Below are 24,148 nucleotides of genomic sequence, written 5' to 3'. Positions count from 1 at the left end.
TTGTTCAATTTACTAGGCCAACACAGCAGACTTGGTGGGAGAGCCATAAAGGAATGACAGGGGAAGGCTTTGGGAGCAAAAGGTGTCAGACAAAGTTGGGTGGAAGGGAAAAAAGAGGAGTGGGGTGGGGGGGAAAGATGGTGTTGGGTTCAGACATGGAAAAGAGATTGAAACTTGGAGGATGGGGAAATTTACTCACCCAGTATTAAGTAGATTTCATGAAATATTATAAAAGCAAACATGGTAAATGAGTTACCCCTATGAGCTCTCTTTGAGTCCCACAGGTCTATAGTAATATATTCATAGCATGCTGTTAGTCATCTTTCTAGTGAGTGGATTTTATTCTCACAATCACATTCACTAATGTCACAGGTGAACTCTGACACTCTTTATTATTCTCCATTTCAGGTGAAGAGGAACAAAAGTCTTGTCTTCTTTCACATATTAAAAATACAGTAAACCAGAAAATTGTCAAGTTGGTCCATGGTAGTTTCATATTACACATCACTAAAATCAGTCTTCATTTAACTTTTAGTAAGACAAATGGGATCACCATCCATTTTAGCCATAGAGTATAACAGTAGAATGAGTGAAGATGAGGGGTAAGATGGTGAAACAACTGTAGTAGATTGAACATATGGTCTAATTTGAAGATAAGAATTACTATGCAATGCACATTAGTGTGGTTATACTGTAAAAAGATCTATTTAAAAATACACCTTCCAGTTATATGCTACTCAAAGATTTCATCTTTAAAGGAGTTGAGTTTTTATGTGATATAGGAAAACTTTTGGCAGTTCACTCAAGCCTTCCTCAGTCTTTAGCAGAAAAAGACAATATGCTGCTGCTTAGCACCATTCATTAAAACTCCAGGTTCTGAATCCATAGAAAATCATTATTTTTCCACCCATGGTCCTATTTTCAAATTATAAACTAAAATTAATAAGAGTATTTTAGGTCACAGACAACAATCATCTGGGTTTCATGAGAAATTTTGCCTCGCTATTTTGATTACTTTAAAAGATTTGTTGCCTTAAGATACATTTTTTTTCTTGTTAGATAAAACCTGTAGTGGATTATTTTGCCTACAGGCAATTTTAATAATTTCAATAACTTGGCTGATTGATTAGTAAAAATTTTAAGTAAGTTTCCTGAGAAATTATTTAAGTTGTTGATAACGAAAACTATTTTCTTAGTTGCAAATTGGAGATTTCTTTGGTTTCCATGTGGCCTCCAATTTTGCAATTAGATTACTTATGTTTTTTTAAAGTCCGTTATATCCATTAATTTTACCTTAAAGCAGGGTTTTCCTCTGAAATCTGCTTTGCAGATCTGTATTGCATGTTCTGTATTTGTTCCTTATCTGGAAATCACATTAATGTCAGTTGGATTTCTATAAAACGAATGTACCATATACAGTTGTCCCACAATGCAGAATGAAGAAAATATTTTAATTTTATATTTTGGATTGTTAATGCCTATAAAACTCATACCTCTTCCTTTGACATTTCTGTAATCTTTTAGAATAGAAACTGCGTGATTTTCATTATTGATGGTCCATGTACTTTAAATAAGTAGCTGTAAAACTGTACTGTGTGCAGCTTGGCATGTACATGCTACTGCTGTACACACTAACAAAAGCTACTAGCAAGAAATTTTAGATAACTAGGGACTGATGCAGCTATTCAGTAGACTGAGTGACAAATTGAGGTCACTCAAAAGGAGTTGATCTGATCAAGGTTAAAAGAAAATCTAAAATGCAATTTAGATGCATACTGCAATCTACAGTAGTTCTTAAAAGCCTTGGCCAGCACACAGCTTTTACTTACCACGACAGTGCTAACCTGAGGGACATAAGTGCTTCCAGTTTTTTTAATGCTGAGATGATTTCCTCCCCACACCAAGACCATCAGCGGCTTTAATAGTATCCAAACAGTGCACTGCCTAGCCTTACTTTAGACTCTCAGGGGCTAGGTCTCTTCTCACATCAGTTTCACACTTGCGTAACTCCACCGAATTCAGCAAAGCTACGGTAATCCCGATTCTCACTTGTACGGGGGAGATTCAGACCCTTGATGCACCATTTGTTTGTCAAATGTTTCTGTAATTAAACAAATGGGGGAGAATGTGTCCTGGACACAAATTTACATACAATGAAGGCTTCAAAGGCTCCCCACTGCAATTGCCTGCATGGCTTGATCTCCATTCCTCACTGTGAGAAATGTTGTGTGGTATGAGGAAGATATGAAAATTGACCCGCTGCTAATGTTGTGGTAATAAATCTGGTACCTACATTAGGGTTTTCTTTTGCTATGTCTATAGCATCATATTCTGACATTCCCCAGGGTACAGTCTGGACTGTTGAACAGCGGTGTCCCCTGAACTCTCTAGCCTGGGGTGCCTTTTACACTGCTTTGCTGCCAAAGCAGCCACACCTGGCTTGCCCACATACAGCCACTAGCACATAAAATTACTCACAGCTATGTTACATGAATGCTCTCCCAGCCATTCATGAATTTCATACTGGGCAACACTCAAATATTCTTTAGATCTTTAGGCACCTTTAAATACCTTTAAAAATCTGGCTGCTGATCTGCAAAATGCAATTACGATACTTACCATCCTTTAGAAGAGGCTTTGAGATCTATGAATTAAAATAGGTATATGAGAGCTATGAAAAGTTATTATGTAGCAGTATCTGAAATCACTATCGTTTTTTTCTCTGTATCTAGAAGACATAATTGTATGATCACTCTGTGGAATCCGGTGGCAAGGGGTAACTACTTAATGGCAATCACTGTTGACTATAAGCCCTTTGGGGATAAAGATTTTCTCCCCTACATGGTTCGTGTGCAGCACTAAGAATGCTGACAGCACCCAACCAATAATGATCCATTTTAAAGAGGAACTGCAGCGTTCAATGTTCTTTTTTCTGTATGTGACAGGGATTTTGTGAGCAATTTTGGGGGAGCCCTTAAAAATGGCAGCTGTTTAAATGCTTGGAGATTCTTCTAACCCGAAAGTAGAAATACAGTTCTTTCTACTGGAAAGGCAGGGTGCTGATTACTGTACATATCGTCTGCCATGTGATTGGAGAAGGGGTCCAAGCAAGTTTATGCCCTGTCTGTTATTGTAACCCACACATCTCCCGGGTGAGGGGTTCTGTCCCATCTAGTGGCCCCAAGATCACTTAGAGGGAAAGCTTAATGGGTCTACTTTACAGCCTTAGCTAAGAGCCATATGGTTTGAGACTCATGCATTTAGCACTAGAGGTCCCAGGTTCTATACCACCTGCTGACAACCAAGGTCTGTCAGTGTTACATAATAACCTTATCAGACCACATCTGTAGCAATGATAATCACAAAAGGACATTTAAAGAACACAGAAATAAAAGCTGAGGTGCTGTATACTAAAAGTACAGCAGTAGATATAACATTATACTCTTCTCATGTCAGTTATTGAGAATTATTCTGTTCTCATACCTCACAGATCCCCAGCTCAGTAACAAATAAGATAATACAATCATTATTGCTTTCACATATAACCTCTTAGGGCCTGATAACCACAGAGAATTGTATCTTCTATAGGGTAGGAGCAAAAGGACTCTCCACAGGTTAGGGTGGTTTACATACATAAATCAGAAAACTCACACAATTTTATACCTTCTCAAAGACAGGACACATAGGCACCATAGGGACAGCACTTTGCAAAATGGTATGCTATTTTTTTTTCACTTCTTGCGTACAGAGCTGTATTTCTGATACAATTTGGACACCACTGTGCTGATGGGTATAACATAAAAACCTAGATAGAAAACAAAATGTACAAATGGTGGTATTATGTACTTTACTAACACAAGGGAACCTTTTATGCCAACTATTCAATAATACATTTGGTACTAAGGAATACTGAAATGTTACCAATCACAAAGAACGTAGAAAATATTGTTAAGGGGCCCCGAGAGAGGATGCTGTACTTTGTCATGTTTACTGTGTGGTAGCAAACCTGATCTGAGGCTAATTAAGGCTTTCCCACATTGAGCTTTCAATCTCTGTGAACAAGATCTCATTTTATGGAGAATGTTTGTGTGCTTCATCGTGGATAAGGAACCCTAGCAGCTTGTGTAGAGCAGCATTGTGATCTGAGGGGGAAACGGTGAAACCAGTCAAATCCGAAATCAGGTGTTTGGCAGGGAAGGTGCACCCATAGGAGAGAAAGTGAAATGGCCACTGCGAGTTGTGGGACAATGGTAACCCGGGGGGGAGGAATAGCTCAGTGGTTTAGCTGACCTGCTAAACCTAGGGTTGTGAGTTTAATCCTTGAGGGGGCCATTTGGGGCAAAAATCTGGGGATTCATCCCCCTTTAAGCAGGGGGTTGGACTAGATAACTTCCTGAGGTCCCTTCCAACCCTGACATTCTATGATAGTGGTACTTGCCATGGAATCATTCTGAAGTTCCAGCCACAGGAAGCCAAGAGGCCTTAGGAAAACCCATTAGTCAAGGTCAGGTGAGAGGAAGGATCTTGTCTCCACTTCACACCAGCTGTCCAGACACATTGAAATTTCTATCAAAGGGATAAAACAAAGGAAATTCTGAGTGAGAAAGCTTTAATTCAGCTGCATTGTGCCTGGGCTTTTTTGCACAGATGGTCTCAGAACAGAAGGAGATATTTCATACACTTTACATATTTGAAACAATACTTGCTCTAAAGATTACCAGTGAGGCAATTGAGTAACTGAACTTCATCACAATATCCTTTTTGGCTTCTTTCCTGTTGTTGCAGGTGATTACATAGTCATGACTATATACTTTGATTTAAGTAGAAGAATGGGATACTTCACTATTCAAACATACATACCCTGCATCTTAACAGTTGTGTTATCCTGGGTATCGTTCTGGATTAAAAAAGATGCCACACCAGCAAGAACAGCACTAGGTAAGGTCTTAATTCTTTCTGGTCTATCCCTGTGTTGAATATTAACAAATATCCTGCTTTACCATTTGAAAATTTCATCTCCTTTCCAATTAGGAAACCAACATCTCTGGGCACTAGATATGTACCATACATCATCACAGCCAGCTCCTACAGGCCCAAAAGCCAGTTGTGACAGGGGAATTTGGTATTTGAGTTTTAAAGGGACAATTACAAAATAAATGACTCTGCCACCTGTTTTGTTTGCATAATAGCTCAGAATAAATGATTGCCTCGCTAATCCTTCTGTGGTTTCTCTAGTAGGATTTTTGAATGATAGGCACAGTAGACTGCTTCCTTCCTTCCATCCTTAAGCTGCTGTTCCTTATGTTATATTTATAGACAGACAAATATTGATGGAATAAGAAGAAATTTGTCCAAAATGATGATGCTTGAGTGCCTAGAGCTAGGTACATAAATAAGAGTCCTGTTTTTCAGAGGTGCTGGCAGCTCTCCAACACCTCTGAAAATCAGGTCACTTATATAAGTGCCAAAGTGTGGATTTAGGTGCTTAAATTTAGGCTGTGTTAAAAATAATTGGGCAGAATTTTCAAAGTCTAACACAAAAACTGCAGGCTGTGCAAGTATCAGGAACACAGGGGCGGGGTTGTAACAGGAGATTAACTATATACACATTAAAACAGAAGGAAAGACATTGGGGCTCCATTGCGGCTGGTATGCCAGAGCCCTGGTCAGTGCACCCATCCCAGGAATAGCACATGGGAGATTTTGCCTCAAGGAAACATAATCCTTCCAAGAGCTGCTCTGCACCCACTGGGATACTCACTTTGCACAACTTTTATGCTGACACAAATAGCCTCTCCCTTGAGAGAAAATACCGGGGGTGGGGGATGGCAGATGGAGGGGGATCAAGGCTGTAGTCTCACTACCTCCTTTTGGCTGAGGAGTTCCCTAGGAATGAACAGGGACTGCTGTTGGGTGGGGGGCTCTTATAACAGGGGGAGGCCTTTTTCACAAAGCTTTCTGACCCTTCTAGCAGCTATGCACAGGTCATCACCATCTGCCCCTTTTCTATATAGGAAAAATTCTTTTAAAATGACTTATTGAACTGAAAATGATCACGAGTCCTTATCTAAGCCTGTTTCAGCAAGCTATCTTACTAAGATCACACTGGGTAGCTAGACTCTTAGAGGAATTCCTCATTCCCACCAGTTTGTTCTCTCACAAAGTCGCAAGAGGAAGCCATGTAGTTCAAGACTGCAACATTTATTGGCTGTTCAGAGTGCCTCAGTCCAGCATTATCATTTCTTCCAGCAAATGAGTGAATCAGGGCAGCCACCCACCTCCTGAGTGATGTAGCTTCCAGCTCAGAACACAGAGCTCTGGAGGCAATCAAGATGAACATTTCAAATGTGCTTAAGGGATTTAGGAGCTTAAAACTCACCAGAAGGCTTTGGACTCCTAAACCCCTTAAGCACATTTGAAAATTTTAGCAGAGTCCGTAACTCAGTGAGGCATGTTGCTGTGCAGCCATTTATTAAGGTTTGTCAGCACCTGGCTTGAAACATTCTGCATCACATAAATGAGCAAAACTAACATCTTAAAATGATGGTCCAGCTCATCACAATGAATGACAGCAGAAATATGTTACTAAAAATATGTTTTAAGTATAGGCTTTCCACTAGCTACCACTTTGTTTCAGCAATGAATCCAACCGTCAGCTGTTCCTGCTGTAAGTACACAGCCCATCTTGCTACAGGGTTAAATGAGCCTTTATTCTTAGTGAATGACCGGGGACATCTCTTCAAGTTCATTATGATGGAGGTATGCAACAGGAGCAGTAACGGGAAGAGACTTGGGAGAACTTGCAATAAGACTGCTGACAGCATACATTAGTTAATTAAAAACAAATAATGCATTACTAAAAAAATCATTTCCCATGAAGTCAACACAAAATCATAAACGTCCCAACTCCACTCCAGAAATTTATAAACCTTAGCAAACCTTTTGACAAATGTGTTCTGATTTTCTGCTTGGGTGTAACACTCCAAATCCTGCTGAGTTTGCATTGGTAAGCTTTGAATTGAACAGCTATATACTGTAAATGTCCTTCAGAATTCCAGATATGCATAATTTGAACACCATTTTCCAGAAACAAAAGACTGGAGGCCTGATTCTTATTTACAGTATTGTGTCTCTCCATTGCCACTCTAGCAGTAGAAAGGGGCTTTCAAATTTACACCCATTTTAAGGCCATTTTCAACGGCCAATGGGGTATAAGGAGTCCTTAGTGTAAATGAGAATCAGGCCTTATGGTACTAATGCAATTCTCTTAAATTAGCTGCATCAATAGAGACAAGGAAGGATTAACCACAGTGTGTCAATAAACGTGTGAGACAATATTGTGTACTGAAGAATCACAAATCACCCATCTGGATTCTGTTTCACAATGCCTGATTTTCATTAAAAACAACAAACCAGGAGAAAAAAAAGTGTCAAGTGCTTTCTCTTACTAGAAACAGCTTGCTTGTGTGCTATCTCTCAGAAAGTTCCTGTACTTATACTGCATAGGTCCATTTCCAAACTAATTAGACAAGCGTGAAGGTTAGAATTTTAGTCACACCAATGTATTGTCTTGAATGTTCCTGAAGACCTCTAGCCAATAGGAACGAGACATTCTGATAGCAATTGGTGAGGGTCAAATTAGAAACTAAACTGAAGTTTTCCAAGCAGTCTAGATGAATTAGGTGCCCAACTCTCTTTGGTTAGATAGAGTCCACAGAAGTCCATGTGGATACACTCTGAGAAATAATTAAACCTTAATTACTGGTCTAAAAATATAAATTACATCAAGCGACTAGAAAGTAATGCATAGGTGGGACATATGTCCTTGTGCACCATCAGAGCCCAAATGTCTCCCAATGGTCAGATTACTGTAAATCTTCAGAATAGCCACATTAGTGCTGTTTATTTGCTTTAGTGCACTTACACAATTTGAACAGGAAATCTGTCTGAATTGAAAAGCAGCATACATTGTACCCGCTTCTAAAAATAGTACAGTGTGCATTTGTGTGTAACACAGCTAACGGCTACTCACTGAAATCATCCCGGGTTTTCTAGATCATTAATGCTAATCAGTCAAAATGATTTATAGACTCGGGGAAGGGGTCAAATTTGCTCCTGATGTAACTTCATTGACTTAAATGGCGTTACATCAGGGGAAAAAATTCACTCCCTGAAATTAATGAGTAATGTGCTGAGCTATTGGCAACTGCTCTGGGTTGTATGAAATAAAGGCTTTACCCCCTTCTGCACAGCTATCAGTAATGAGCTGCTTATATACTGAAATAATGAAACACGGGATATTTAGTTCTGAGAGGACAATAGAACTGTAGTAATAATCCCTATTACAGCACATACACAAACACTAGCACCTGAATATGAAGATCTCAAAGCGTTTTATTTTTGTTTGTTTGTTTTGTTTTTGGTTTATTTGGTTTTTTAGAAAGATGGGTGTCATTTTTCCTGCTTTACAAACCAAGGGATGAGGAACAGAGAGATGAAGTTACCCTCAGATCACACTGAGTCAGTGTCAGAGATAGGCAGATAACGCAGGAGTCCTGACTGCCAGTTATGTATTCTAACCACTAGACTATGCTGCCTCCTTGTGTAAATGCCTCCATCTACAGGGCTGGAATTGCTTTCTAATATTTATACTTCTCATTAACTATGAAAATTACCTTTTTCCAAAGCTACCAATCTAGATATGTTGGCAGGCGTTTAAAGAGAAGAAAAATTATACTGGGTAAACTATGGGGGTGTTTTTTATTGAAAATCAGAGGATTTAATTTAACTGAAGTTTTCAGCAAACTGCCTTCTTTATATATATATATAGGTAGGGTGTTAGCACATTCCATTATCTGATACTATTATGGTTATGTTACCATGTAGTATCTGAAATTGCAAGTGTCAAATATACAGCAGTCGTCAAGCCCGATGATGGCACTTAATAAAAACTCACATCACTTTCCTTTCACTTCCATCCTTCAGTCACTTACATTTTGAAAATGAATTTAGTGCTCATGAAAGGTGCCAAGACTGGAAGACGAAGAAAATGAAATCCTTACCTACAAAATTAGCTACAGCTTGGGCACCAGTACAATCTTCCCCATGCTGCCCCCTCAACATGCCATTATTCTTGCCTGGCAGAAGATACCCTTCGATGTAAGAGGATAATTGAGCCTCTCTAACCGTGTAATTCATGAGTCCTCTGAGATGGCCAGATTCAGACCACTAATTTTCTTTGCATAGTAAAGTCTTGTAAGCAGCTATCAGATGGTAAAATATTAATATAAGTATTGATCACAATTAAATTCATACCAGTGACCTAAAGGTAAAACATTGTTCACCCATTATGAATCCCCTGAGCTATCTTAGTTTGCTGGAAAGTCTTATTTGATTTATAAAATAGTAAATTTAGTATTAATGTCATTGACAGAAAATAAATTTAAACACATACACTTCTCTGACTGAAGGCATTAACGCCAGCTGTGACATGAAGCTGTGGAAATGAGATCAGGATGATTCTGATAGTAATTTCAGACCTTTGGTAGGTCTTAAAAAACTGACAGACAGTTCTGGAGCATTGCAAATTTTAGAACAGGGTGGAAGGCTCTTCCCACAATAAGAAATCTATCATAGAACCTCCTGGACATCAGCCACCAAAGTGTTCTCACACAGAATAACAGTGAGGCCAGGGTAAAGAATCTAGATACTATTTTGGGGAAAAAATAGGTGTTGATTCTTACTGATGTATATGGCCTCTAGATATACGCTGTTGGTGTATAGTGTTTTATGCCTTTTTTCCATTTCTGCTCACTATGTGATACTATAAAACAGATTTTAATGTTTAAAAACAGTGTTTCTATTGCTTATACACAATGGACTAAATTTTTATTACTTCAAAAAATAGCTTTCAGTGCTTGTTTATTGTATTTGTTCTCAGGGTAGCCCCTCCCACCATTCACATCACCCTGGTTACACTCTATTTTTAGTGCGCTAGCTCAGTCAGAGCTCACTCAGGTATGTCTCTGAAAGCTGGAATTTACACCTGCCAGCTCCAGTGCAGACATACCCTAAGCAATGGCATCTTATTTGCCTAAAGCCTGAATTTTTGAGCTCTTTAAATATGGTTGGGGAGATGAAATCCAGCCCCAACCCAGGCTGAAGAGATGCTACACAGTTTCCCCTGTGGCTGCCCTTTCAAATGCCACTGCTGCTGCAACTCTGTCCCAGCTCCTGCCCATTCCTACTGTGGTCTTCTATCTAACTAGGTTCTGATCCTAGCACTCATCACTGTAGTAGCCACACGCGATACTGCATGGAGTTGCAACATCTATCTTTGGTTTTAAATGAATGATTTATGTATAATTGTGTTTGACTCCATGGGGGACAGCTACCACAACTCCTCCAGGAACTTAAAACAGTGGGCGGTAATTAAGGCAAATCAGACAGCTTATAAACCTCCCTCCCAGAGAAGTCCCCCTCCCGGGGGAGGGGGATGGCGGCTCACATATACTGGTTCAAACTGGATTCTCCAGAGAACAACAAAGAAAAGAAGGACTTTTCGATAAATATCCTGAGATTAAACTGACTCCGGGCCTTCTTTCTGGGTGACCTCTGGTAGGCTTTTATCATACATATAGAAAAGTTTGTTGTTTTTCTATATTTTCTCTGTAATGCTTTTACCTTAAGAATAATTGTGCTTGCTTAGAAAAAGCTGTGTGGTGATGTGTATCTGATGGCAATACACTAGTCATAGCCCTTATAGAGAAAGCAAAGACAGACTGGTTTGCTAGGGATATTGCAGTGTAATTCAGGGAGCAGTGCAGACTTAAAACCTGTTGTCAGGAGGGAGTGAGACACAAGTCTCCGCCCTGGAGAGGTGATGTCTGAGAGCCCTTGAGGGACCATGGACAGGGAATACAGGTGCAGTTACCCTGAATCTATGACAAAGTACCCTCCAAGACTAAGAACAAAAATCTCTGTCTTCTTTTTCAGGAAGTAGAGATTAGGGTTTTTTTTCTTTTTATTTTTATAAAATAAAAGATTGAGTGAGCAGTGGGAGTGTAAAAGTGTTGTTGCCAGAATGCTCGGACAAAGAGATGGGTTTTACATGGAGGTTCTGAAGGTGGCCAGGATCTCAGTCATTTTCAGTTCATTTAGCTGAGGAGTTCCATAGTCTGGGTGAAGCTCCCATGGTCACAAGTTGCCCCTTTGGTCTGTAATTTCATTGTGCCGAAGAATAGGTTTAGGGTTCCTAAGCGTAGGGCACTTGGAGCTAGCATTAGGGTTACTATGCTTAGAGCACTTGCAGCTAGGGTTAGGGTTCCTATGGGTAGGGCTTCCTGCCCTAGGGTTAGGTTTCCTATGGGTAGGGCTTCCCGCCCTAGGTTTAGGGTTCCTAAGGATAGGGCACTTGGAGCTAGGGTTAGGGTTCCTATGGGTAGGGCTTCCCTCCCTATTGTTAGGGTTCCTAAGGGTATGGCACTTGGAGCTAGGGTGAGGGTTCCTATGGGTAGGGCTTCCCACTTTAGAGTTAGGGTTTCTAAGGTTAGGGCACTTGGAGCTAGGGTTAGGGTTCCTATGGGTAGGACTTTCCACCCTAGGGTTAGGGTTCCTATGGGTAGAGCACTTGGAGCTAGGGTTAGGGTTCCTATGGGTAGGACTTTCCACCCTAGGGTTAGGGTTCCTATGGGTAGGGCACTTGGAGCTAGGGTTAGGGTTCCTATGGGTAGGACTTTCCACCCTAGGGTTAGGGTTCCTATGGGTAGGGCACTTGGAGCTAGGGTTAGGGTTCCTATGTGTAGGGCTTCCCGACCTAGGGTTAGGATTCCAAAGGGTAGGGCACTTGGAGCTAGGGTAAGGATTCCTATGGCTAGGGCACTTCAAGCCAGTGTTAGGGTTCCTATGAGTAGGGCACCCCGCCCTAGGGTTAGGGTTCCTATCGGAGGTCACTTGGAGCTAGGGTTAGGGTTCCTATGGGTAGGGCACTTGGAGCTAGGATTAGGGTTCCTATGGGTAGGGGTGCCCGCCCTAGGGTTAGGATTCCTAAGGGTAGGTCACTTGCAGCTAGGGTTAAGGTTCATATAAGTAGGGCTTCCCACGCTAGGGTTAGGGTTCCTATGGGTAGGACTTCCTGATCTAGAGATGGAGTTCCTAAGGGTAGTTCACTTGGAGCTAGGGTTAGGGTTCCTATAGGTAGGTCTTTCCACCCTAAGGTTAGGGTTCCTAAGGGTAGGGCACTTGGAGCTAGGGTTAGGGTTGCTATGGGTAGGGATTCCTGACCTAGTGTTAGGAATCCTACTGGTAGAGCACCCCGCCCTACGGATAGGGTTCCTATAGGTAGTGCACTTGGAGCTAGGTTTAGGATTCCTAAGGGTAGGGCACTTGGAGCTAGGATTAGGGTTCCTATGGGTATGGTACTTGGAGCTAGGATTAGGGGTCCTATGGGTAGGGCTTCCCACTTTAGAGTTAGGGTTTCTAAGGCTAGGTCACTTGGAGCTAGTGTTAGGGTTGCTATGGGTAGGCACCCCACCCTAGGGGTAGGGTTCCTATGGGTATGGCACTTGGAGTTAGGGTTAGGGTTCCTTAGGGTAGGGCTTCTCGCTGTAGGTTTAGGGTTCCTTAGGGTAGGGCTTCCCGCCCTAGGGTTAGGGTTCCTATGGGTAGGGCACTTGGAGCTAGGGTTAGGGTTCCTATGTGTAGGGCACTTCAAGCCAGTGTTAGGGTTCCTATGAGTAGGGCACCCCGCCCTAGGGTTAGGGTTCCTATCGGAGGTCACTTGGAGCTAGGGTTAGGGTTCCTATGGGTAGGGCACTTGGAGCTAGGATTAGGGTTCCTATGGGTAGGGGTGCCCGCCCTAGGGTTAGGATTCCTAAGGGTAGGTCACTTGCAGCTAGGGTTAAGGTTCGTATAAGTAGGGCTTCCCACGCTAGGGTTAGGGTTCCTATGGGTAGGACTTCCTGACCTAGAGATGGAGTTCCTAAGGGTAGTTCACTTGGAGCTAGGGTTAGGGTTCCTATAGGTAGGTCTTTCCACCCTAAGGTTAGGGTTCCTAAGGGTAGGGCACTTGGAGCTAGGGTTAGGGTTGCTATGGGTAGGGATTCCTGACCTAGTGTTAGGAATCCTACTGGTAGAGCACCCCGCCCTACGGATAGGGTTCCTATAGGTAGTGCACTTGGAGCTAGGTTTAGGATTCCTAAGGGTAGGGCACTTGGAGCTAGGATTAGGGTTCCTATGGGTATGGTACTTGGAGCTAGGATTAGGGGTCCTATGGGTAGGGCTTCCCACTTTAGAGTTAGGGTTTCTAAGGCTAGGTCACTTGGAGCTAGTGTTAGGGTTGCTATGGGTAGGCACCCCACCCTAGGGGTAGGGTTCCTATGGGTATGGCACTTGGAGTTAGGGTTAGGGTTCCTTAGGGTAGGGCTTCTCGCTGTAGGTTTAGGGTTCCTTAGGGTAGGGCTTCCCGCCCTAGGGTTAGGGTTCCTAAGGGTAGGGCACTTGGATCTAGAGTTAGGGTTTCTCTGGGTAGGGCATCCCACCCTAGGGTTAGAGTTCCTAAGGCTATGGCACTTGGAGCTAGGGTTAGGGTTCCTATGGGTAGGGCACTTGAAGCTAGGGGTAGAGTTCGTATGGGTAGGATTTCCCGCCCTAGGGTTAGGGTTCCTAAAGATAGGGCACTTGGAGTTGGGTTAGGGTTCCTATGGTTAGGACTTCCCGCCCTAGGGTTAGGGTTCTTATGGGTAAGGCATTTGGAGCTAGGGTTAGGGTTTCTAAGAGTAGGGCACCCCGCCGTAGAGTTAGGGTTTGTAAGCGTCTGGCACTTTAAGCTACGGTTTGGGTTCCTAAGAGTAGGGCCTTTGCGGCTGGGGTTAGGGATCCTGTGGGTACTGTACTTTGAACTAGAGTTAGGGTTCCTAGCTTAGGGTTTCTTAGGGTAGGGCATTTGGAGCAAGGGTTAGGGTTCCTGTCGGTAGGGCCTCCCACCCTGTGCTTAGGTTTTGTAAGCGTAGGGCACTTGAAGCTAGGGTTAGGGTAGTGCACGTGGAGTTGGGTTAGGGTTCCTATGGTTAAGACTTCCCGCCCTAGGGTTAGGGTTCTTATGGGTAAGGCAGTTGGAGCTAGGGTTAGGGTTTCTAAGAGTAGGGCACCCCGCCCTAGGGTTAGCGTTTGTAAGGGTCCGGCACTTTGAGCTACGGTTAGGGTTCCTATAGGTAGGGTACTTTGAGCTAGAGTTAGGGTTCCTATAGGCAGGGCGTCCAGCCCAAGGGTTAGGGTACCTATTGGTAGGAAACTTGTTGCTAGGGTTACGGTTCCTATGGGTAGGGCTTCCCGCCCTAGGGTTAGGGTTTCTAAGGGTAGGGCACTTGGAGCTAGCATTAGGGTTACTATGCTTAGAGCACTTGGAGCTAGGGTTAGGGTTCCTATGGGTAGGGCTTCCCCCCCCTAGGGTTAGGGCTTCTAAGGGTAGGGCACTTTGAGCTAGGGTTAGGGTTCCTATGGGTAGGGTACTTGAAGCTAGGGTTAGGGTTCCTATATGTAGAGCTTCCCGCCCTAGGGTTAGGGTTCTTAAGGGTAGGACACTTGGGACTTGGGGTAAGGATTCCTAAAGGTATGGCACCCCGCCCTAGTCTTAGGGTTCCTACGGGTAGGGCACTTGAAGCTAGGGTTAGGGTTTCTAAGGGTAGGGCACTAGGAGCTTGGCTAAGGGTTCATATGTGTAGGGCGCTCCACCTTAGGGTCAGGGTGTCTATGGGTAGAGCACTTGAAGCTAGGGTTAGGGTTCCTATGGGTAGGGCTTCCCGCCCTAGGATTAGAGTTCCTAAGGGTAGGGCGCTTGGAGATAGGGTTAGGGTTGCTATGGGTACGGCACCCCGTCCTAGGGTTAGGTTTCCTATGGATAGGGCACGTGGAACTAGGGTTAGGGTTCCTAAGGGTAGGGCACTTGAAGCTAGGGTTAGGGTTCCTTAGGATAGGGCTTCCCGCCCTAGGATTAGGATTCTTAAGGGTAGGGCACTTGGAGCTAGGATTAGAGTTCGTATGGGTAGGACTTCCAGCCCTATGATTAGGGTACTTAAGGGTTGTTCACTTGGAGCTAGGGTTGGGGTTCCTATGGGTAGGGCTTTCCGCCTTAGGGTTAGGGTTCCTATGGGTAGGGCATTTGGAGCTAGGGTTAGCGTTCCTATGGGTAGGGCTTCCCGCCCTAGGGTTAGGGTTCCTATGGGTAGGGCACTAGGAGCTAGGGTTAGGGTTCCTAAGGGTAGGGCACTTGGAGCTAGGGTTAGAGATTGTATGGGTAGGACTTCCCGCCTAGGGTTAGGGTTCCTAAAGGTAGGGCACTTGCAGCTAGAGTTTGGGTTCCTATGGGTAAGGCACTTGGAGCTAGGGTTAGGGTTCCTATGGGTAGGGATTCCCGCCCTAGGGTTAGAGTTCCTTAGGGTAGGGCACTTGGAGCTAGTATTAGAGTTTCTATAGGTAGAGCACCCCGCAATAGGTTTAGGGTTCCTATGGGTAGGGCACTTGGAGCTAGGGTTAGGTTCCTATGAGTAGAGCACTTGGAGCTAGGGTTAGGGTTCGTATTGGTAGGGCACTTGAAGCTAAGGTTAGGGTTTCTATGGGTAGGGATTCCTGCCCTAGGGTTAGGGTTCCTAAGGGTAAGGCACTTGGAGCTAGGATTAGGGTTCCTATCAATAGGGCACCCAGCTCTAGGGTAAGGTTTCCTATGGGTAGGGCACTTGGCACTAGATTAACGTTCCTATGGGTAGGACTTCCCACCCTAGGTTTAGGATTCCTATGGGTAGGGCACTTGGAGCTAGGGTTGGGGTTCCTATGGGTACGGCTTCCCTCCCTAGGGTTATGGTTTCTAATGGTAGGGCACTTGGAGCTAGGGTTAGAGTTCCTATGGGTATGGCACTTCGAGCCAGGGTTAGGGTTTCTATGGGTAGGGATTCTCGCCCTAGTTTTAGGATTCCTCTGGGTAGGGCACTTGGAGCTAGGGTTAGGGTTCCTATGAGTGGGACTTACCGCCCTAGGGTTAGGATTCCTATGGGTAGGGCACTTGGAGCTAGGGTTAGGGTTCCTATGGGTAAGGCACTTGGAGCTAGGGTTAGGGTTCCTATGGGTAGGGATTCCCGCCCTAGGGTTAGGGTTCCTTAGGGTAGGGCACTTGGAGCTAGTATTAGAGTTTCTATAGGTAGGGCTTCCCACCCGAGGGTTCCTAAGGGTCGGGCACTTGAAGCTAGGGTTAGCGTTCGTATGGGTAGGATTTCCCGCCCTAGAGTTAGGGTTCCTAAAGGTAGTGCACATTGAGTTGGGTAAGGGTTCCTATGGTTAGGACTTCCCGCCCTAGGGTTAGGGTTCTTATGAGTAAGGCAGTTGGAGCTAGGATTAGGGTTCCTATCGGTAGGACACCCAGCTCTAGGGTAAGGTTTCCTATGGGTAGGGCACTTGGCACTAGATTAACGTTCCTATGGGTAGGACTTCCCACCCTAGGGTTAGGATTCCTATGGGTAGGGCACTTGTAGCTAGGGTTAGGGTTCCTATAGGTAGGGTAATTTGAGCTAGAGTTAGGGTTCCTATAGGCAGGGTGTCCAGCCCAAGGGTTAGGGTACCTATTGGTAGGAAACTTGTTGCTAGGGTTACGGTTCCTATGGGTAGGGCTTCCCGCCCTAGGGTTAGGGTTCCTAAGGGTAGGGCACTTGGAGCTAGCATTAGGGTTCCTATGGGTAGGGCACTTGGAGCTAGGGTTAGGTTTCCTATGGATAGGGCACGTGGAACTAGGGTTAGGGTTCCTAAGGGTAGGGCACTTGAAGCTAGGGTTAGGGTTCCTTAGGATAGGGCTTCCCGCCCTAGGGTTAGGATTCTTAAGGGTAGGGCACTTGGAGCTAGGATTAGAATTCGTATGGGTAGGACTTCCAGCCCTATGATTAGGGTACTTAAGGGTTGTTCACTTGGAGCTAGGGTTGGGGTTCCTATGGGTAGGGCTTTCCGCCCTAAGGTTAGGGTTCCTATGGGTAGGGCATTTGGAGCTAGGGTTAGGGTTCCTATGGGTAGGGCTTCCCGCCCTAGGGTTAGGGTTCCTATGGGTAGGGCACTAGGAGCTAGGGTTAGGGTTCCTATGGGTAGGGCACTTGGAGCTAGGATTAGGGTTACTATGGGTAGGGCACTTCGAGCCAGCGATAGGGTTCCTTTGGGTAGGGCTTCCCGCCCTAGGGTTTGGGTTCCTAAGGGTAGGGCACTTGAAGCTAGGGTTAGGGTTCCTAAGGGTAGGGCACTTGGAGGTAGGGTTAGAGTTTGTATGGGTAGGACTTCCCACCCTAGGTTTAGGATTCCTATGGGTAGGGCACTTGGAGCTAGGGTTGGGGTTCCTATGGGTACGGCTTCCCTCCCTAGGTTTATGGTTTCTAATGGTAGGGCACTTGCAGCTAGGGTTAGGGTTCCTTTGGGTATTGCACTTTGAGCCAGGGTTAGGGTTCCTATGGGTAGGGATTCTCACCCTAGTTTTAGGATTCCTCTGGGTAGGGCACTTGGAGCTAGGGTTAGGGTTCCTATGAGTAGGACTTACCGCCCTAGGGTTAGGGTTCCTATGGGTAGGGCACTTGTAGCTATAGTTAGGGTTCCTATGGGTAAGGCACTTGGAGCTAGGGTTAGGGTTTCAAAGGGTAGTGCACTTTGAGCTAGGGTTAGGGTTTCTATCGGTAGGGCACTTGGAACTAGTGTTAATGTTCCTATGGGTAGTACACCCCTACCTAGGGTTATGGTTTATAAGTGCGGGGTAATTGGATCCAGGGTTAGGGTTCCTATGGGTAGGGCGTCCCGCCCTATTGTTAGGGTTCCTATGGGTAGGGCACGTGGAGCTAGTGTTAGGGTTCCTATCGGTAGGGCTTTCTGCCCTAGGTTTAGGGTTCCTAAGGGTAAGGCTCTTTGAGCTAGGGTTAGGGTTTCTATAGGTAGGACTTCCCTCCCTAGGGTTTTGGTACCTAAGTGTAGGGCACATAGAGCTAGGGTTATGGTTTCTATGGGCACGGCTTCGCTCCCTGGCTTAGGGTTTCTTAGGGTAGGGCATTTGGAGCAAGGGTTAGGGTTCCTGTCGGTAGGGCCTCCCACCCTGTGCTTAGGTTTTGTAAGCGTAGGGCACTTGAAGCTAGGGTTAGGGTTCCTATTTGTACGTCATCCCGCCCTAGGGTTAGTGTTCCTAAGGTTAGGGAACATGGAGCTAGGGTTAGGGTTCCTATGGGTAGGGCTTCCCGCCCTAGGGTTAGGGGTCGTATGTGTAGGGCACTTGGAACTATGGTTATGTTTCCTATGGGTAGGGCACTTGGAGCTAGGGTTAGTGTTCCTATGTTTAGGGCACCCTGCCCTACGTTTAGGGTTCCTATGTGTAGGTCATTTGGAGCTAGGGTTAGGGTTTCTATGGGTAGGGCTTCCCGCCCTAGGGTTAGGTTTCCTAAGGGTAGGGCGCCCTGTCCTAAGGTTAGGGTACCTATGGGTAGGGCACTTGGAGCTAGGTTTAGGGTTTCTAAGGGGGAGGGCTTCCCGCCCTAGGGTTAGGGTTCCTAAGGGCATAGGCGGCAGGTTTTTATAATTTTTGTTAGTACCCAAAATGGTGGTGCTCCACCCCCCCCGGCTCCCGCCCTGTAAACCGATATAAAATGAAGCTACAGTGCGTCAGCACCACAATATTACAACGGTCAATTAAAAGTGGAAAGTCAGAAGCAACTGTTGCGTGCTTCAATATACAGTATTATATTTTGTTGCACCTGTTGTGAGAAAATGGGAATGTTCTTAATGTTTTCTCTGAATACTGTGTGGGTGCCTTAGTTTCCCCTGCAGGGTGCCAACTGAAAGTGTTGTGAACAAGGAGATCAGGTGGCCCCAGAACTTGGGTCTAGGCTCCCCACCCTCCAAGATGGACCTGGCTGAGGGGTCCTGTTTTCTGTACCTACAAGCTCTGTTTTAGACTGTGATCCTGTCGTCTAATAAACCTTCTGTTTTACCGGCTGGCTGAGAGTCACGTCTGACTGCAGAATTGGGGTGCAGGGACCTCTGCTTGTCCCAGGACCTGCCTGGGTACACTCGCTGCGGAAAGCGCACAGTGTGGAAGGGCATGCTGAATGCTCTGAGGTCAGACCCAGGAAGGTGTAAGCTTCTTGCCCTGGAGACAGTATGCTCAGAGAGAGGAGGGTCCCCCAGAGTCCTGACTGGCTTTGTATGGAATAGTTCCAAAGCATCCCAGCATCCCCTTCCACACCATGCACTTCCCAGAAGTCCACACAGGCACTGACACTCTCTCCTCTGGCCTTTGTCTCTTTTCCAGGCATTAGGAGGCCACCTGATCTCTTTGTTCTCCAACACCTTCAGTTAGCACCTTGCAGGACAGCGGCCCAGGCCATCAGTTGGCCGGAGACAAGGTTTCGGCCATTCTCTGTGCAGACAGCATCACACTGGCACTCTAGGGCTCTACAACAATCACACATCCTTATCCCAACATCTAGATCCTTGAGAAATGCATAGGGGAAACTGAGGCACCCACACAGTATTCAGAGAAAACCTTAAGAACATTCCCACTTTGTAACACCCGTATACTTTAAAGGGTGTAAAATAATCAAGTATTGTGCTAAACACAATGATACTCCAAACTGACCACCAAATTTAAGATGCACATTTTTCCCCTCAAGTGAGGGCTCTGGGGTGGGGCTGGGGATGAGGGGTTCACAGTGCAGGAGGGTGCTCAGAGTTGGGGTGATGGAGATGCAGGCTCTGGGGTGGGGCAGGGCTGGGGATAAGGAACTTGGGATGCAGACAGGCTGCCCCAGGGCTAGGGCCATAGAGGACTCCCCCTGCTTACTGGCAGCAGCAAGCTCCAGGGGAGGGACCCCTCCTCTCCCCCCTCTCCTCCCCCCCACCCCCCGCAGCACACTCATTCTGCACCACAGTCACTGCACATGCTCCTAGGGACTCTCTCAGGTCCAGAAAGCCCACTCACCTCCCCTATGATAGGTACTGGGGAGGGGCGGGGAGTTGCCATCACGTGTGGCCTCCCCTGCTGCTGCCCCTCACCATAGCCTCATTGGGGATAGGGGATGGGACTGCCCCTTGCCCAGCATGGGGCAGGAGTGGGGACTGCAGGGTGGTGGCTGGGGGGGGTAGGGTGTCACAAAATTCACCCAAGCCCCAGTTGCTCAGGTCTAGGAAGCTCCCCTCCTCCATCTCCCCTGTGGTGGGTGGGTGCTGGAGAGCGGGCGGGGGGAACTGCCAGCACATGTGGCTTCCTTCCTCCCCTGCTGCAGCCTGCTGCCCCTCACCCTTGTCTCACTGGGCACTTGGAACTATGTGGGGGTTGTCTCATTGGGCAGGAGTGGGGGCTGTGGGGGGATCACAGGGTCAAACCTCACCGAAGCCCCAGCAGCTGCTCAGGTGAGTGAGGTCCACCCCAGATGTCCATCTCCTGGCCGGAAGTCCCCTTGGCATCTCCTCCATGTGGTGCCGGGGGGCGGGGGAGAGAGCTCCCAAGCATGTGTGTGCCTCCCCCGCCGCCTCCTCTCTCCCTCTTCCCCTCCCCCGGTGCTCCAAGAGGCTGCCAGCGGCTGATCTCTATAGCCTTAGGCAGAAGCAGCACAAGCAAGGGAGAGAGGCACTGACTGTTTTCTTTCAGGCAGGGAAGCTCTGAGGCGGGGGAGGACCCGCTCCAGGCAGGGCCAAGGGAGAAACCCAGCTCCAAATATTGGTGGAGCACAGCCCTCAACCTTGAATATTCCTGGTGCTTGAGCACCTTGAACCCATATAACTTGCCGCCCCTGCCTGTGGAACATACTGATCATTGGAGGCTGTGGTAAGAGAGAGAGAGAGAGAGAGAGAGAGACACACACACACACAGTGTCCCTGTTAGCAAAGAACAACTTTGTGAGTCAAGACAGAGACTATGGACTTGCTGTAGGTTCATGGGGGAATCAGTGCAAAGCTCTGCTGTGACGTGTTGCTGAGCAGGGACGCGGTTGTGTTCTGAACTAGCAGAAGCTTTTTCAGGATGTTGGACTTCCTACCTTGATACAGAGAATCATAGTAGTTGAGCCACAGTAGCAGGGCCGCCTGGGGGCAGCAAGTGGGGCAATTTGCCCCAGGCCCCACAGGGGCCCCCATGAGAATATAGTATTCTATAGTATTGCAACTTTTTTTTTAATGGAAGGGGCCCCTGAAATTGCTTTGCCCTAGGCCCCCTGAATCCTCTGGGCGGCCCTACATAGTAGTTGAGTTACAGGTGCATGGATTACTGTGGCCACATCTGTCTCTGCTAGGATCAGGCATGACCTTTGAGAAGTGGAAGCTTTTTGCCTCCATGATTATTTGGGTATCTAGGTATCTCCAAGGCCTAAGAGCCAGTGCCTTCAGTGGCTGTTATGGAAGATAAAAATTCTTCAGAGCACTCCCTTCTTTCCATCAGCATCACCTCAGGCTTGTCTGGGTTCAGCTTCAGCAAAGTATTCTTTATCCTGATGCTGATCTCAGAGGCACATTTTAGACCCCTGACAGATAGCATTATTTACCCTTTGACATAAAGGAGATGTAGAGCTGTGTGGTGTAAACACTCTGCTAGCACTTCAGCTTGCTAGCTCTCCCGGTGGTTTTATAGCTATTCAATATGATGTGAGAGAGGATTGGATCCTTGTGAATCATTTTAGTCCATTACAAACACTACAAATCAAGTGCCGTCAGTCTTTTATGAAGAAAAGAGTAAAGTTAGGTAAACGTAATCCATAGACATTGCTGTATCGGTATCAAAAAGAGTACTATATGTGGGCAGTAGTTTTACTGTGAGGCATAGGTTTTGTCACCCCACTAATATTTCAAATGTGCATGCTGCTGCAAAACATTACTCTTCTTTTTGTAGTTAATGTTACCTGAAGTTGGACCAGCTAGTAAGCTTAGGGAAGACTAATGACCCACCAGAGTTTGGCAGAAAGCAGCATGTCTATTATACTGCCAGTTAAGCTCAAAATAAGGGAGGAGAGTGTCACACTCACACTCTCATACTCACACTCCCAGGACAGGCATGGCACTGGAGATGTCAGGATCCTTTAAGGTAAATATCCCACAGTGCAGCGATGGACAGTTCGATGAAGTTAAGTCTTCTTGAGGCACGATGAAATGCAATGTGGCGAATCACTGGCCAGGAGGTCCTGGTGAAGGGCCTTCACGGGAGGTACAATCTTGTGAGTGCACTCCTGAGCACATGGCCCCTTCCCCTTTTAAGGACCCACTCCTCATGGCCTGCAACTAGAGATGAGTTGGCCGCATCTGGTTGGTCACACGCCACCTCGGACAGTGTCCATGCATTGGGTGTGTGAGCACTGCCTAATTAGAGTCCCAGACACCTTGTCAACCTGGGAGCTCTTCTAATCTTCCAGCTGTTCAAGCAGCCCATTTATCCCACAAGCATTCCAAGAGGGAGGGGGAGGGGAAAAACCACTTCACAGGTGGTTCAAAGAGGGAGAGGAGACAAAAGAAGGGGGAAAGTGTAACAGACCTTTTGAGCATACAGGTTATACACAGCATAGACATACAGATCACTGCTGCTCCTACAACACTCCACCCCTGGATCTATGATCAATACAGTAGTTGTTGTCGTTGTAGGGCACAGGTGATCTGTTGCAAACAAACCAAACAATCATAACCAGGTGAATATAACTAAAACCATTACAACTGACTAAACACCAGATATAATATCAACACAAATGCAAACAATCACAATTATAATAATTGGGAATACAATAAAACCATCAGCATTACAATAATTGGGTACACTGACAAACAAAATGAGGCCCAAGTTTGATGCTGCAATAGCCATCAAACAATAAAAGTTAACCCTAACCTTTAAATACACACAACAAATAAGATTTGTAGGAGTACCAGAATTGTCATGCAAGGTAAAACTGATTTGGAAGATACACAGTAACAGAGAACCTGGTGAAATTGCTGATACTTAAACTAACATTTAGTTGTACAGGTTATGGGGGCCCATGAGCTACCCTTCAGGGCTTGGGGAAGTAGAACCAGGGTGCATAGAGGAAAGTGGAATTAACAATACAAGAAAATGTAACTAACAATACAAATGTATCAAAAAAAACCCCAACAACAAAATTATTATTAGAGAACCTAACAAAAAATAAACCTGATGCATTGGGGACCAAAGTCTTTTGGAGAGAGGTGGATGTGATTGATAATTTGATTGGAGATGGGGGAAGTAGAGAGAGGAAAAAGCATTTACCCTGTCTAGTGTAGTATCCCCTCTCTCTCTGGACCCAGTGTTAGCACAGGACACCAACCAGAGACAGACACAGAACATGCAACACAGAACACTGAACACAGACTTTATCATGACACTATAACCATGGTATTTCTATAACTCTTCAGCTGGTACCAGCTCTCCTGATGTTCCAGTTCAAAGGCTGAAAGATAGAAGCTTAGAAACAAATTAGCACAGTGCTCCCGCTGCGGCAGACCCTGCTCCTTTGAGTTGTCCGCGGTGTATCCATTTTCCCTCCGGGGTCCCATGGCCGCTCAGAGGGGGTCTAGGGTGCTAGTCACAGCTTGGTGGGCTAGCATGGGAAACTGTGGAATCCTTGGGGAACCTGGGTGAATGTATACTGGGTATTGCGAAAGATAAACACAAATCGGTCTTGGCTCTCTGGAGCAAGGGGCAGGGCGAAGAAGGAATTTGCTAAATCAATTACTGAAAACCACTGTGCCTCGGGCAGAATACTTTCCAACAATGCGGTTGTGTCTGCCACCACTGGAGCCCGCTGTGGGGTGCAATCATTTATCTGACCATAATATATAGTTAGTCGCCAGGTCTTCCCATCTGCCTTGCGGACCGGCTAGATGGGGGAGTTGAAAGGAGAGGTATTTAAATGAACCACTCCCTGGTCTATCATGGCATCCAATATCTCACCCACAGCTTGCTCTGCCTCAGGAGGATACTTGTATTGTTTCTGGGGCGGCACTGGGGACCCTGAATGAAAATGGGCTCCCCGTTCCAGAGACCACAATTGTATTTGTCCATAGCCCAGACCCTAGGAATCTGATTTTTCCATTCATCTGTCTCTAGAACCTCCACAGCTGCCACCCCCAACATAGAGCAGGTTAGCACTCCAGA

General features: G+C 45.8%; 1 protein-coding gene across 2 annotated transcripts in view; it reads left to right on the top strand.

The window, feature by feature from the left end:
- Window positions 1–24,148, top strand: part of GABRG3 (gamma-aminobutyric acid type A receptor subunit gamma3) — a 544,844-nt gene that overhangs the window by 509,717 nt on the left and 10,979 nt on the right. For both annotated transcript variants that reach the window (XM_045005104.1, XM_045005114.1), the window contains one exon: window positions 4,786–4,938. In XM_045005104.1, coding sequence (XP_044861039.1) covers window positions 4,786–4,938 — 153 coding nt within the window. The remainder of the gene's footprint in view (window positions 1–4,785; window positions 4,939–24,148) is intronic.

This window comes from Mauremys mutica, chromosome 1 (assembly GCF_020497125.1).
Source record: "Mauremys mutica isolate MM-2020 ecotype Southern chromosome 1, ASM2049712v1, whole genome shotgun sequence".
In the NCBI taxonomy this organism is placed as follows: Eukaryota; Metazoa; Chordata; order Testudines; family Geoemydidae; genus Mauremys; species Mauremys mutica.
The sequence above is the reverse complement of the archived record's forward strand: the minus strand, read 5'-3'. Positions and strand labels throughout refer to the sequence as shown.